General features: G+C 41.1%; 1 protein-coding gene across 1 annotated transcript in view; it reads left to right on the forward strand.

Moving 5' to 3' along the window:
- The first annotated feature begins 1,890 nt into the window (after window positions 1-1,890).
- Window positions 1,891-14,398, forward strand: part of Il18 (interleukin 18) — a 16,270-nt gene continuing 3,762 nt past the window's right edge. The window contains exons 1-4 of the mRNA XM_031344501.1: window positions 1,891-2,098; window positions 12,272-12,352; window positions 13,538-13,549; window positions 14,185-14,316. Of these exons, the coding sequence (XP_031200361.1) occupies window positions 12,277-12,352; window positions 13,538-13,549; window positions 14,185-14,316 (220 nt within the window). The 5' untranslated portion in view covers window positions 1,891-2,098; window positions 12,272-12,276. The remainder of the gene's footprint in view (window positions 2,099-12,271; window positions 12,353-13,537; window positions 13,550-14,184; window positions 14,317-14,398) is intronic.

Below are 14,398 nucleotides of genomic sequence, written 5' to 3' on the forward strand. Positions count from 1 at the left end.
TTGGTTGGAAAGCTGTATCGATGAGTTAAAGAATAGCCTTAAAGTAATCATATTTCATATATTTTAAGTCAGAAATTTGCCACCATCCTAGAAATATCTGCTTTGTGTCTGTGTGAGGAGAGGGGAGCCTGTAGATGTTCCAATGCTACAATATGCATGTGGCAGTAAGGGGGTAGCCTAGGATGTCTTTGCCACTGTATAGCCCAGGCTACCCATCCCTGGAGCTTCTGAGGATCCTCCTGTCTCCACTTCTTATTTCCTCCAAGTACACTGGGATTAGATGCTAAAGCTACTGTGTCCAGCTTTTAGTCATGTTTCTTATTCAAAAAAGTTCTAATGGTGGGGCTGAGGAGAGAACCCAGCCAGTAAAGTTCTAGCCACACAAGCATGACCTGCATACAACCAACTTACATTAAAATCAACAATAATGCCTGGCATAGGGCCAGTGAGATGGCTTAGCACGTAAAAGCACTTCCTGCCAAGCCTAGTAGTCTGAGTTCAGTCCCTGGGGCACACATGCTGTAAGGAGCGAATCTACTCCTGCAGGTTCTCCTCTGACCTCCATATATGTACCGCGGCACATGCAAGCCCCACACACAAACACACAAACACACACACACACACACACACACAGAGAGAGAGAGAGAGAGAGAGAGAGAGAGAGAAGAAAACAACTCTTTAAAAAACGTTTATTAACATAATGACACACACTTGCAATCCCAGCACTGGGTGGTGGAGATCGTCAGCTCCTGGGGTCTCACTAGCTTAGCCAAATCATGTGAACTTCCACATCCTAGGGAGAGACTATGTCTCAAAAACCCATTAGGGATAGTTCTGAGAATAACACTAGAAGATGGCCTCTGCCTCTACTTGAATGTACAACTCCCCGACACATACACACACATATGCACATCCACACACAAAGAGAGAGAGAGAGAGAAAGAGAGAGAGAGAGAGAGAGAGAGAGAGAGAGAGGAAAACATATAATGCTATAGGTTTTTCATGATAGTAGAAAAGCTTTACAAAAATGGGCTGTTTCCAGGCCATTGAAAAGTAAATCTGGGCTGGTGAGATGGCTCAGTGGGTAAGAACACTAACTGTTCTTCCAAAGGTCCTGAGTTCAAATTCCAGCAACCACATGGTGGCTCACAACCACCCATAATGAGATCTGACTCCCTCTTCTGGTGCGTCTGAAGACATCTACAGTGTACTTATTTATAATAATAAATAAATCTTTGGGCCTGAGCTAGTGCGGGCAACTGCAGCGAGCAGGGGCAACTAGAGTGAGCAGAGGTCCTAAAAGTCAATTCCCAACAAGTAGATGAAGGCTCACAACCATCTGTACAGCTACAGTGTGTAGTCATATACATAAAATAAATAAATAAATCTTTTTTAAAAAGTAAAGTAAATCTGAAGAGCTTCTATCAAGTGTCATTTGACACCATGTTGAGCCTGGGAAAGTAAAATCCTGAATAAAGCCTTAAAAGGGAAGAAAGAAAATACTATACAAAAATTATTTTATTTCCCCCCAAAATTTATTTTAGATATAACGGCTATAGTATAAAAATTACTACAGAATGACTTTTATTCAGTGGTATTAGATAAAAAAATATTTCATGCTGAAGTGTGCAAGAGCCTCAAAACCGACAAGCTGATATGAGAAAGGATGCTCTAACCAACCAACTAGGTTCATTTTCTAACATTGTATTCACTTGACTTCCTGAAAGAGGCATAGTCCTAGCCTTTACAGAAGAGATGGTTCACTAAAAAGTAACATTTACAGTAAAGGAAATGCCCGTGTTTTCTAATATTTTGCTTCAAATTTCTCATGCCCTGGGAAACAGGCACTATGTGAAGGCGGGCTTGAGGCGTGCCAGGGGCAGTCTCCTCCCTTTGCCTGCCTTCTTCCTCATTCTTGTCCCTTGGTATCACCGCACAGACACAGCTGGACCTGGTGGGGGTTCTCTGTAGTTCCATGCTTTCTGTAATCCTGGTTGCTGGCTCCAGCTGCTGACAGGACTGATCTCTGCAACCTCCAGGGTCAGGAAAAAGAAAGACAGACGCCTCAGAGCTTCCAAATCACTTCCTCTTGGCCCAGGTAAGATGTGTCCCTCTTTATCCGGACACACTGGCATGGCAGTAATCACAGAAGGGACAGGAGCAGACGGCAGACTGGTTTTCTCTATCTTTATTCGATGTGGAAGAGTGTCACCTCAGGACAGAGATTCTCTTTCCTCTCTTAAAAACTGTTAAGGACCCCGAAAGAGCTTTTGTTCCCCCTTGGCTAGTTACCATAATACTGCAATGCATTGTGTTAGAAAGTAAAGCTGAGAAAATTTAAAAAGTTACCTAGTGGGTTTCTTGTAAATATATCGCATGTATTCTTAAATAACATTTTTTAAAGACAGCCAACTATCCTGGACATTTTACAGTCTTTTGTATATTTGCAAATCTCTTTAATGTTTGGCCCAATGGAAGGGAGCAGGGTTCTTCTCGCTTTGTCTTCAGACTGTTGCACTGGTACTCAGAATTCGCCTCTAATACTATCTTGTCCACTTGTAAGAGTGGGAGATCTAAAAAGCAAATGGCATCCAGGATTGCTAGAAACAGCTTGGGCTACCTCTGCTTTGGAACGCTGAAACAAGCGGTTCTTTCAAGGAAGCCTCAAATCCAAACTAGTTCTCTCAAAGCAAGCCAGACTTTGTGCAAGGTTGATAATCAGTAAGCTCCACAGCAGAAGACTTGGGCTGGTCTGTACTTGGATAATATGATAAGATTCCCCAGCAAGACTTTATTTCGTAGGGGAAGGGCTGAACAAATAAATGATCTTCTATCTTGAAGTATAACAAAACCAATTAAGACATCCTTAATCTCTGTACTTTCTGCCTACTTTCAGCTGGCCAAATCCTATGCCACGACCCTTCAGAATATCTTCCTCTCTACCTGCAGTGCCTTCCCATTGCTGTTAACATCACAATCTTGAGTCTTCTACAAAACCCTCCCTATTCTCCTGTTCACTTAAGGATAGAATGCTCCACCTGCCACCCCACCCCAACTGTATTTCTGTTCCCCTCCCACACAAGGAGGAGGGAATATGGAACACCCAGTCTTCTTTCACACACACAAATTCCAAATATGTGAGTTATACTTGACCTCTTTTTTTAATCAAGCCTATATTTAACAGTTGATTAAATATATCTGTCATTAATGATCTAATTTCCTGTTGTGTTCTACCCCTATCCCTTCCACCTCCCACAAGCACACATTTGTAAGATGGAACAGTTGTCAAGGGTTAACTGACTTGCCAAACTGCAATATCATCTGGCCAGTGAGACAGCTCAGCAGGAAAAGTGCTGTGTCAAAGCCTGCTGACTGAGATTCACCCATGGATCCCTTATAAAGATGGAAGGTGTCCCTGACCTACACACACACACACACACACACACACACACACACACACACACACGCTATCATCCACTCATACACACACTAAATACACATGGTTTTGGTTTGGTTTAGTTTTGGTTGTTTGTTTGTTTGGTTGGTTTGTTTGCTTTGAGACAGGGCCTCACCATAGATAGATAGATAGATAGATAGATAGATAGATAGATAGATAGATAGATAGATAGATAGATAGACAGATAAAACTTTGGCTGTCATAGAACTATGTATACAAGGGTAAGCTCTTACAGACATCTGCCTGTCTCACGGTGCTTGGATTAAAGGTGTGTGCTGCTACAGCTGGCTACAGTAGGGTGTTTTTCTTTAAAAAGAACCAAAATGTTGAGTGTTGGTCTTGCTGAAGCCAGGGTGACTTTTCCATGTTATTGTGGAGATTTAATCACATTGCTGGCCCAGTTGTCCAGCGCACACCTATTCCAAAGAGCTGGATTCCACAGACAGGACAAATGGGATCAGTCACTTTTCAAGTTCAAAGCATTTTACTTTTAATACAATATTTTTTTAAAACTCATAGCAATTTAAAAATACTGGCTGAATAATATTCTATAGCTGTGTATTACCTTCCAGTGATCCTCAACCTTCTTAAAGCTGGGAGGGACCCTTTAATACATTGCCTCACGTTGGGATGAACCCCAATGATAAGATCATTTTCATTCTTATTTCATAACTGTAGTTTTCTACTGTTATGAATTGTAATATAAATATCTGTGTTTGCCAATGGTCTTTCTTAGGTGACCCAACCGAAAGGGTGGGTCTCAAATGGGTCTCGACTCATAGGTTGAAAACCACTGTAAGAGGAAGTGGCTACCAGGACATTGGCCCCATATAAATGGCTCTTTCCTGGCAACTTTAACTATAGCCTAGAATTGCAGAATGCTGGGGCTGGGGAAAACTTAAAGTTTGACGTCCAGCTTCCTCGTTTTTCAAATGAGGAAACTAAGACCCCCTGAAATTAAGTAACTTGCCCCAGGCAAAATTGGAACTCATGTGACCTAATTTTCATCATGATATTATGTCATCTCCTCTCAGTGAGCTAGTTTTCAAAGGCTTACACTACAACATTTTGATTTTGAAGACCTAATTTTTCCTATATACTCCTGGGAGGCTTTTTCTGAGAACATTAGGTGATGGCTGGAGAGATGACAAGGTTGGAAAAGTACCCAAGGGCCTGCATTCAATCTTCAGAATGCAAGCTTAAAAAGCAAACAAGCCAAGCTGTGCAGAGAGTTCACACTCCAATCCTAAGAGGACAGAAACGGGTGGATCCTTGGAACTTGCTGACCATCCAGTCTAGCCAGCTGGCAAGTTCCAGGACACTGAGAGGTCCTGTCTCAAAAAATGGGGTGTGGCCAGCAAGATGGCTCAGAGGATGAGTGTTTGCCACAAAGTCTGGCCCCAGAACTAACTTCTGCAAGTTGTCCTCTGACATTAGACATCTGGACACACGCACGAAATATTTTTTCTTTACTTTTTAAAAGGATACTTAATGAATAATACCCACAATTGTCCTCTGACATTGGAGTGTGGACACACTCACAGACATGCACTTACATGTACATGCATGGACATTTACACACACATACATGTGCAAGAGATTACTAGATAAAATGTTCAAGGCATTCTTACCCACTGGGAACTGTATTTCATAGATTAGAATTGAGAGAAAGCAAAGAAACATGCGTGAGAATAAATCAGAGTAAAAAAATGGAGGGGAGTAAGGAAGAGGAAGATTAAACTTGACATCATGATACAATGAGAGCAAACAGGAGTGGGAACACAGTAAGTGAAAATCCACAGTCAGTACATGAAACAAATTAATTAGGAAACAAGAGGAGTATTTGATCCATTTCTTTTCTTTCTTTTTCTTTTCTTTTCTTTTTTCTTTTTTCCCCCTTAGGTTTATTTATTTATTTTATGTTTGTGAATACACTGTTGCTCTCTTCAGACACATCAGAAGAGAGCATCAGACCCCATTACAGATGGTTGTGAGCCACCATGTGGTTGCTGGGAATTGAGCTCAGGACCTCTAGAAGAGCAGTCAGTACACTTAACTGCTGAGCCATCTCTCCAGCAAGGAGAGTGAGAATTTGAGAAGACCTTATATTTTGATTAATATGTTTTTAGGCTTCCCTTCTTTTCTTTCTTTCGCTGGGTTTTAGATGACAGTTTTAAGATCTGTCCCCCAAATAGAATGCATTGGCTGTGCTATAACCCAGGTGAGTTTTTAAAACTCAAATGTTACCTGCTTTTCTCCTCCCCAAAGAGGTCAAGCTTGCATAAGCAAGATCTGTGAACTGGCTTTCCTTCCCTGGCTTTTATCAAAGGAACTAGCCTACAAGGTCCTCTAAATTAAATTAGGCAAAATCCAAATAATAGGAAAATAATGGTTTTAACTTTATAAGTAAAATGAAATAATAGGAAAATTTTCAAATTACACACTTGGCCTAGAGTGGCATGATTTCAGAGCTGCTAGGCCAAGGAGATTGCAAACTGCTAGCACTATTGCTGGGTAGAAGACAGTGCCCTAGTGGGATCATCTGCCTCTGTCACTATGGAGTAAGCTAAACCATTGCTTATGGATCTCAGAAGCTCTCCCATGAAGCCCTAGCTCTAACCCCGCTCCCCATTTTTTATTTTTTATTTTTTTTTTAAATTTGAGGACAGGAACTGAGATACCCAAGCTGACCTTGAACTTAATCTGAGTTACCCAAGCAGGCATCCTGTCTCATCTGCCCTTGGAACTGGTGTTAGAGGCCTATGCCATCAGACTGGATTGTAGTGCTATTATTAAAGCATTATTTTATCAAAGCATGTGCATGTGCATGAAACCGGTGTGTGGGAGTCAGAGTAAAACGTTTGTGAAGTTGGTTCTTTTCCACCTTTATGTGGGGTCTGGGAATTGAATTCAGGTCTCCAGATATGGATAGCATATACCCAGAATCTTCTCCCTGCCACATAATACTGTCGATGTCATATTTGCTTTATTTTCTTTTTGCCTTTTTGAGACAGGGTCTCATAAAACCCATACTGGACTCCAGTTCACTGTGTAGCTGGGGATGACCTTGAACCTCCTGCCTCCACCTTGATCCCCTGGCCTTTACCTACCCAAAGTGATTACTGGCGTATAGGAACACACCCAGATTTAAATATGTTCCTATCTGATAACAATGTTATCAAGGTGTTAAGGAGCCTTGTCACTATTTGTGATACGAACAATCTCTAGGTATAGCGAGATGCAAGAATACAGTATTAATGACCAAAGGGCCACCATGATAAGAGGTGAGGAGAACTGACTTTTCAAAGCATGGTTAACAATGCTGGGAAGTGGGTGGATAGAAGGCATGCATTCCACTGGTGGCTGTCAACATGTGCATCCAGAGAATGCTGCCTTTATTACATCATTACATTTATTACCAAAGAGCAAAATAATCTTGGAAGCATGTGAAGTCTTCAGAAATACATCCCTTTCTGAGAGCTGTGACCACACTTACATCTTGTGTGGTAAATGATGAAACCTCAAGCCTCCCTGCTCCCAGCCCTCCTCCCCCGAACCCCCCTCCCCCCCACTCCCTCACCCCCCCACCCCCGTCACTAGCCCTCCTTCGGAGAAGCCCTCCCCTGCCCTAAAGGAAACATCATCTCCTGATGCAAATTTACATTTGCAAGTAAAAAATACAGAACTTTTACACATAAATCACATACAGATTGTCAAATCAAACACATAAAAACTGGAAAATTAAATGCCTTGAAAAAAAGTGTTATTACTTTTTTATATGTTACTACTTAAAAAAAAAAAAGGACTGTCAGTCAAGTTTACTGTGGGTGGTATTTAGGGGCTGCACTGCTCTTGCATGTAAGAGCGAGCATCTGTCCAATTGTGCACTAATTGATAATCATGGTGTATTACGTTAATTATTTGAAAGGAGGCTAGAACCGATATGCTTTCAGAAGCCGTAGATCTCATAACAGTATTTTCATAGTGACAAGAGGGAGAGAGACACGGTTGTGATGAAATTGCCAAAACATTGAGGCCTATCAACAGAATCACAGATCTGTCCTTTGCTCCTGCTGCACCGAGTGACTGACGTCACTGTGAAACCAGGTCCTCCAACATCTGCCATGCTTTGTCTTGCCCACAGGCATCTGAGTCACTGGACAATGGGAACTAAGTTTTGTTCAGCTTCTAAGCCCACAACTGACTCATATTAGAGAGTGATTAAATGATAAACAAGTTCAAGAATTGTGGGAAAGAGTGCCTTGTTTCTATGTTCTTATTCCAATTTTTAAAGGGCAGCACAGAGCCTTTGTACATGCCAGCCAAGCTCTCAAACACTGAGTCACATCCCTAACCTCTGTTTTTTTGTGACAGGGTCCCACTATGTAGCCCAGGGAGGTGCCTCTCTAAGTCATTATCCTATAGCTTTGGCTTCTCAATGTTGGGATTGAAGATGTGTACCACCAGGCCCATGTAGGAGTAGTTAATTAATCATTTATTTTTTATATATGGATATTTTGCCTGCATGTATGTCTGCTGCTTGTGGAGTCCACAAGAGGGCAACAGATCCCCTGGAACTAGAGTTACAGGTGGTTGTGAGCTGAGAATGTACCTGGGTCCTCTTGAAGAGCAGCCAGTGCTATTAACCACTAAGCCATCTCTCCACATGTAGGAGTGGTATTTTTAGGGTAACTGAATCCTTCTCTAAGGTCATTCACCTAATAACTAATTAAACACTCAGTACAGAAAATACTAGCCATTTTAAAATCCAATTTTTGTCCCTTGTGCTTGCTGTATTCCAGGCAAATCACTTTTGGAAAATGTGTACATTATAAAGCAGAGAAGACAACACGGAGCCGTTATCTCACTAAGGATAAATCAATAGAGTCTCAACCTTTTACCCCTCCTTCTAAACTCTTCCTTCTACTCTCATTTTTTTTTTTAAATCTAGATTTTGCATCTGAGAAAAAAATATATTTGTCATTCTGAGTCTGGCTGGCTTCACTTAAGATGGTAACTTCCAGTTTCAGCCATTTTTCCATCTCTAATGTAATTCTTCCTTTTTACAGCTGAACAATACTCTGTTACATAAAATATACTATATCTTTATCTACTCATCTGCTGATGGGCACCAAGGCTGATTCTATAACTTGGTCCTTATGAAAAGTGGCATGAGTAACACAGCTATGCAAGTATCCCTATTGTGTGTGACTTGGTTCCTACTATGTGTGGATTAGATTTATTTAGGAATATACCCAGGAAGGATATACCAGGTTAATATGATAGTTCTATTTTTTGGTTTTTTGATTTGTTTTGTTTTGTTTTGTTTTGTTGAGAAAGACCTCTATTTTGATATCAATAGAGGTTAAACTAAGTTACATTTCTACCAGGAATGTAGAAGGGTTCCTTTTTCTCTGCATCCTCACAAACATTTGTTAGAAATTTCTCTTTTGTCTTGTTTTTTTTGTTTTCTTGATAATTGGTATTCTGATGGGGTAAAATGGAAACTCAATGTAACTTTTATGAGATTTAATTTTTATTATTTTAAACCATGTGCATGTGTGCATCTGTGTAGGGGTATGTGCACGTGAGTGTAAGTTCCTATGGAGGCCAGAGACATCAGATCACCTGGAGCTGGAGTTACAGGCAATTGTGAACTAGTGAGTGCAGGGAACTAAACTCAGATCCTCTGTAAGAACAGTATGTGCTCTTTACAACTGAGCCATCTCTCCAGCACATCAATGCATTTTTAATTTATATTTCTCTGGTGGCTAAAGGTATGAATTTTTTCATATATTTATTAGCCATTTGTACTTCTTTTGAAAACTGCATATTCAGTTCATTTACTCACGTATCACTAGAATATAAAATATATTTAATAACTATTCACATTTGGATATAAGTAACTGAACCTAGATTAAACAGTTAAAACATCGACCAAGTAACAAATACTTTAGGTTAGCTTAATTAAAAGTAAGTTCTTCAACTAAGGTTTAATTTCCTTCTTCTACTGAAACAACTTGGCCTCAGATTGTACTAAAAAAATTTTAGAGCACATATTTATAAATATCCCATAAGTACTACTGCTTTAGTCAGTTTTCTATAGCTAGAAAGAATACCTAAAGCCAGACAACACATGCACATGTATGTGCGCATACACACTCACACACACATGTACACACACGGTTTATTTGTGTCTTGCATTCAAGAGCTGAAAAGTCTTAGTAGCCACATCTGGTAAGGGCCTTTTACTGCCCTTACCTTCAACTCCTGGTGGAAAGGAGAAAGACAATCAGGCACCTAGAAAAGAAACGCAAACAGAGGAGCTTACTGTAAGAGCTCTCTTGGGGCTCAGCAGATAAGAGTACTGCTCTTACAAGGGATCTGAGTTTATTTCCCAGCACCCATGGTCTGTAACTAGAGCTCCAGGATGCATGTGCACACACACATACACACACAAACACACGCATACACACACACACACACACACACAAAGCAGGGAGACATGGAGAAACAGACAAAGATGGAGAGATGGAGAGAAACAGAAAAGTAAGGAAAACGTAAAACTAATAAATACAGATGGTCTGTACCCATTTGTAACTAAGGCACCAGGGACAGACTCACACAGACACACACACAAACACATGGGGGGTGGGGGTGAGGGAAAGGGACAGGAAGACGGAGACAGAGAGGAAGAGGAAGAGACAATAAATTTTAAGTGCTCTCTAATGTGAAAAGACACTGGTCCATCCCTCCCTGTGGGCTCCACTCTAATTATCCAAACATCTAACCAAGGCCACTTCTCCAGCACTGACACATAGAGACCAAGTCTCAACACCAGTCTTGCTATGAACAAACCATAAAAACAATTAAGAGTGTTGGCTCAGTCACTACCCTGGATTCTCCATACATTAAGTGGCTTCACCACAGGAGACACCAGCTAATTCTCTGGAACATAGCTGAGGTATAGGGGAAGTTTGAAGTTTTCCCCTGAAGGTGCCATATTTGAGTCTGCTGAAATAAGACCTGTCATCAACAGCTTACCAGGAGCAAAGGCCACAGGAGATTAGCAACACACAAAGGCACCTGAACTCCAAAAGCCAAGGAGGAAGTAGAAATAAGGCTTGCAGGCGGTGTTGGGGGTGGGGGGTGAACTGCTTTAAGGGAAAGAGTGGACCCAGAGTCAGATATGGATGTGGTGGTCCACAAGGCTGTGCTTGTATACACTTATAATCCCATCCCTCCAGCAGCTGAGACAGAAGGATTGGGACTCCGAGACCACCGTAGGGTGTATAACAGGACCTGTCTCAAGAGAGAAAAGGCAGTAAACAAACTGGAAGGTAACTTCACCCTTCGTCAGTGGACCCCGAGTTCAGGGGACTGGGAAGCAGAGAAGCTTCCTCCGTACATCTTTAGGCGAGAAAGAGATCAAGAGAACCTGCAAATGACCGTGAGGAGCATGCAGGGAGACCTGAGGCTTCTGCTCATCTAGCCCGTTATTGTCGCATTAAATTAAATGCAGGAAACTCATTAAATTAGAATAGTTATTAACAGCTGAGGAGGCTGAGGTTATAGTGAACTCATTACATAGCCTTGGAATCCTGATCCTTCCGTCTCAACCTCACAAAAGCTGTCAAAAATCTTCTAACAATTTTATGTAGTGTTTTTGTGTTCCTTCTTAATACATTAAGCAACAAGATCTATCAGGGTAATTTCAATGTAATAAAGGACTTAAACGGTATTTCAGGACTCTGGTAGCAACTGTAGCCTGATGATAAGGGAGCATTCGTACTAGTGGCAGGGTCATGGGGACCACCGCAAACACTGTGGTTTATTTCCCATATAACATGAGGAAGGGTGCTACATTTCAGCTTAGAAATAGATGAGGATAAACCTGCGTGTTTTCTCTCCAAAGTCACAGATTTCTCATACATAGAGCTCCATGACAATTCCATAACAAAATTCTGAAAGGCTACACACGTCTACATGTAGAGTAGGGGGAAGAAAAGGCAAAAAGCAAATACAAGAGTTTGAATTTTTTCAAACCTATAGTATTTGTTTTTGCAGAAACATCAAATCTGTGTATTACTCATACATAAACACAGACAACTCAGATTTCAGATCAAAAGCTGCTGCTTCCTAGGGAGGGAACCCACCACGTGCCAGAGCCTTTCGGCCCTCTCCCACCCTGTCCTAAACACCAGGTGGAAGAACCACTTATTATCACTTCTTCTCCTTTACCAGTGAGGCCACTGGGTTCAGACAGAACTGGTTCCCATTTAAGGGTGTATTTCTAGCATCCTCAGGGAACACAAAACTAATAACTCAATAGTAAGCCATACAGTCACCCTTTAAAATATTCTTTAATGAGACAACACTCTCTTGAATCCAAATAGCTAATGACTTGTGAAAGAATATACACATGAGTGTTATAGACTGGTGCTTCACATTCATCAAGCATCTGCCACAACCATCATCATACTGGATGATAAATGATGTTCAAATGTGGAGGTTTAGAAGGTAGTGTTAAGGAGCTGGAGAGATGACTCAGCAGTTATGAGCACTGGCTACTCTTCCAGAGGTCTGGAGTTCAGTATTCAGCACCTACATAGTGGCTGGATCCACCGCCATCTTCTGGACTCCATAAGAACTGCATGTGGTGCACAGACATAACATATAAGCAAAACACCAAATACATAAAACAAAATTTTAAAAAAATCTCTTTATTAAAAAAAGAAGGGAAGAGGTTTGTTCATTTTATGTGTACAAGAAGCAGTCTTTGCCTCTTCATCGGTGACTCTTTGCTTTCACTAGGAATAATGGCTGCCGTGCCAGAAGACGCTTGTGTCAACTTCAAGGAAATGCTGTTTATTGACAACACACTTTACTTTATACGTAAGTCTAAACCAGTAAGACAAGTGCAGGGTTCAGATACAGGTATTCAACAAGAAAAGAAATCATAATGTGAGCTTAGGCTCCTGTTTGTCATCAAATTCTACTGCAATGTTATTATCCCCTCTCTAAAAATAACCATAAGATTCCCAAGGTCCCAGTGCCTTGTCCCACCTCAGGGGTGGCACTCTGGCAGTAGCTCACCAAGATGGTGCCTGGGGCCCATCATGAAGATCCCATGAAAATGTGCCACTGAGGAAACCCTGCTTCCCAAAAGAAATGCTAGTCATGATATTCTAGACCTTGAGTTCTGTGAGCACCATTCATGTGAATATGCTTGACCAGAGAGAGAGGGAGGAAGGGAGAGAGGGAGGGATGGAGATTCTCCTGATTAAGTTTCCATGAGGGATTTGACTTCACTGAAAGTTCAGCTTTCTTTGGAAGCTTCCTGAAAAAGACCTTAGATGCTTTTCCATTTAAACAATAAATTTAAAACAAAAGTTTGTTGCTTTATTAAAATATACTTTAGCTATGTATTGAGATTTACAAATCCTGGAGTTAAATCTATTATTATTATTATTATTATTATTATTATTATTATTATTATTATTAAATTGTATGTATATGGGTGTATGCATGTGGTGCCCATAGAGGTCAGAAGAGGATACTGGATCCCATAGAACTGGATGTGTGAGCTGACATGTGGATGCTGGAAATCAAAACATAAGTCCTCTGTAAGAGCAGACAGCGCTCTTAACTATTGAGCCATCTCTCCAGCCCTGGATTTCAGTCTTATACCTAACATCTCTAAGCACACATGAACCCTAGTAGGCTTAGTTTTATGGGCTCTTGAATGCTTATCAAATCTGATGTTCCTACTGGAGGCCAAAAGAGCCCATCACTACTCCACAGAGGTTAAGGAGTGAGGAGTGCGGACCAGGTACCATATACCTTCAATCCCAGCACTTCAGCAGGCAGAAGCAGGTGGACTCTGTAAGTCTGGGTTCAATCTAGTCTACAAAGTGAGTTCCAGGTCAGCCAGAGCTATACAGTATGCCCCTGTCTACAGAGAGAGTTGGAGGACAGGAGCGGAAGGAAGAATAGAGTTGCAGAAGGGCAGGAGAGAGGGGACATGCTGAGCTGAACTGTATAATTTAACATATTGTGTTTCTCTTTTTCCCCCTTTAGCCGAAGATGATGGTAAAGTATACATTTATTTTTCTTTCTTTGCAATTTAGAAGGCACTTGAGACACATCCATTGTCAGCTGGGAGAAACTGTCCATAGGGTTGTTTCCTAGGTAGTTAATAATTACAGTTATATTAATTCATATGGTGAGAGCATAATAAAACTATAATTCCTCGGCTGATGGACTTAAAAGTTGTTTCCATTTTATGACTCTGGTTTATGGCATTATGTGGGATTCTTGTGCAGTTAGAAGGGAAGGGCTGGAAGGAGATGAGCTAGGAAAGAGTTCCCAGGAGCAGGAGACAGATGGGAGGGCTTCCTGAGGTCTGAGAACACGGATGGCATAAGTCAAAATGTAAGAAAACAAAAGGGGGGGCTAGAGAGATGGCTCAGCCATTAAAAGGCTAGGCTCACAACCAAAAATATAAGAAAACAAAAGGGTAGGAGGCTGGTCAGACAATAAGACAGTCGAACCTTTGGCAGGAGAGTAGCTCTGAGCGCAAACAGGAAACACAGATAATACAGCGGTCAGCTTGCTCATTGCTGCATCTAGAGGTATGGACTGACTCTGGAGAACAGTAGTACTAGGTCTATTTGTTGATCTAAAAAAAAAAACCCTAACCATTAATGATCCAATATATATTATAGGAGACCTGGAATCAGACCACTTTAGCAGAGATCACTGTACAACTGCAGTAATACGGAATATAAGTGACCAAGTTCTCTTCGTTGACAAAAGAAAACCTGTGTTCGAAGAAATGACTGAAACTGATCAAAGTGGTACTTTCCCCCTACTTATTTATAAACACAAACATGACCACCCACTATTCTTTCTCCATTTTACTGTCCACACTTTCTTTCT

Source organism: Mastomys coucha, unplaced genomic scaffold (genome assembly GCF_008632895.1).
Source record: "Mastomys coucha isolate ucsf_1 unplaced genomic scaffold, UCSF_Mcou_1 pScaffold23, whole genome shotgun sequence".
Classification (NCBI taxonomy): Eukaryota; Metazoa; Chordata; class Mammalia; order Rodentia; family Muridae; genus Mastomys; species Mastomys coucha.